Source organism: Trichosurus vulpecula, chromosome 7 (assembly GCF_011100635.1).
Source record: "Trichosurus vulpecula isolate mTriVul1 chromosome 7, mTriVul1.pri, whole genome shotgun sequence".
In the NCBI taxonomy this organism is placed as follows: domain Eukaryota; kingdom Metazoa; phylum Chordata; class Mammalia; order Diprotodontia; family Phalangeridae; genus Trichosurus; species Trichosurus vulpecula.
Genome location: NC_050579.1, coordinates 197,337,634 through 197,339,097, shown reverse-complemented (window position 1 = coordinate 197,339,097; position 1,464 = coordinate 197,337,634). Strand labels below are relative to the sequence as shown.

Here is a 1,464-nt window from a genome sequence, read left to right as displayed (position 1 = left end):
TCTTTTTCAATGTGAGGATCTTATTCACAGATTCATATACTCCTCAAGACTGAAGAAAATATACAAATAAAAATCCAGTCTTCCCATTTAATAAATGAAAAAACTAAGGATGACAGAGGGTCTGATTTGGCAAAGTTCACACATTGGGAATTTAGAACTGGAATTTAGGTGTGCTTATATCCAACACAATAAGTGTTCTCATCCATTGACATGTATTACTTTTCTCTATGCAGACATTCAAGGCCAGAGAATATGGCCAACCTCACCATGATCACAGGATTCCTGCTCATGAGCTTTTCTAACACCTTGGAACTGCAGGTTTTACATATCATGCTTTTCTTACTGATCTACTTGGTGGCATTGATGGGAAATCTGCTCATCTTCACCCTCATCTCTCTGGATGTGTGCCTCCACACCCCCATGTACTTCTTCCTGAAGAACCTGTCCTTTTTAGATCTTTGCTTCATTACTGTTACTGTCCCCAAATCTATAGTAAATTCGATGAGCCATAGTTACTCTATCTCTTACTTGGGGTGTGCAACACAGGTCTTTTTAGTGATTTTATTTGCAGCATCAGAGGTTTTTATCCTCACAGCTATGTCCTATGACCGCTATGTGGCCATTTGCCAACCTTTGCACTATGAAATGATAATGAAAGATGAAGCTTGTATGAAAATGGCAGCTGCTTCATGGCTTACTGGAGGTATGATTAGTCTAATGTATGCAGTTAACACATTCTCCTTGCCTTTCTGTGGCTCCAAAGAGATCCACCAGTTCTTCTGTGATGTCAATTCCCTACTCAGGATCACCTGCTCTAAGACGCACATTGCAGTTGATGTGACAATAGTTATTGGGAGCATTTTGGTGATTCTCTGCTGTATCTTCATAGCTATCTCTTATGGTCAAATCTTCTCAACTGTGGTAAAGATTCCCACCACAGAGGGTCAGTCAAAAGCCTTCTCCACTTGCCTGCCCCACCTTGTCGTTCTTACAGTCTTTGTGACAACTGGAGCCATGGCTTATCTAAAACCACCTTTGGACTCTAATACAATTCTGGATCTATTGTTGTCTGTGTTGTATACTATGGTGCCACCAACCATGAACCCTGTAATTTACAGCCTGAGAAACAAAGACATGAAGACTTCCATGAAAAAGCTCATAGCCAAGAAATATTTTTCAGAGGGAATAATTGCAAAGGTTTTTCAATGATCATACACTTACACAGAGCTACACACATTCATTTATCTATCTATCTGTCTATCTATCTATCTATCTATCTATCATAGCTTATCATTATGCACATATGTGTGCATATGTCTGTGCATATACCATACCATTTCTCCCAACACATTGCTGCTACCTCTGTTCACTCTTTCACCTATTTTCCTTTTTTGAATTTTTGTAAAATATACTATATTGTAACAATCTTTTTAAAAAAATATTCAGTTGAAAATTTTCTTCCTT

General features: G+C 38.3%; 1 protein-coding gene across 1 annotated transcript; it reads left to right on the top strand.

The window, feature by feature from the left end:
• The first annotated feature begins 252 nt into the window (after positions 1–252).
• Positions 253–1,209, top strand: LOC118857780 (olfactory receptor 14A2-like). The gene has a single exon (XM_036768303.1). It carries the CDS (start codon positions 253–255, stop codon positions 1,207–1,209), a length of 957 nt encoding a protein of 318 aa, XP_036624198.1.
• Positions 1,210–1,464: the final 255 nt, after the last annotated feature.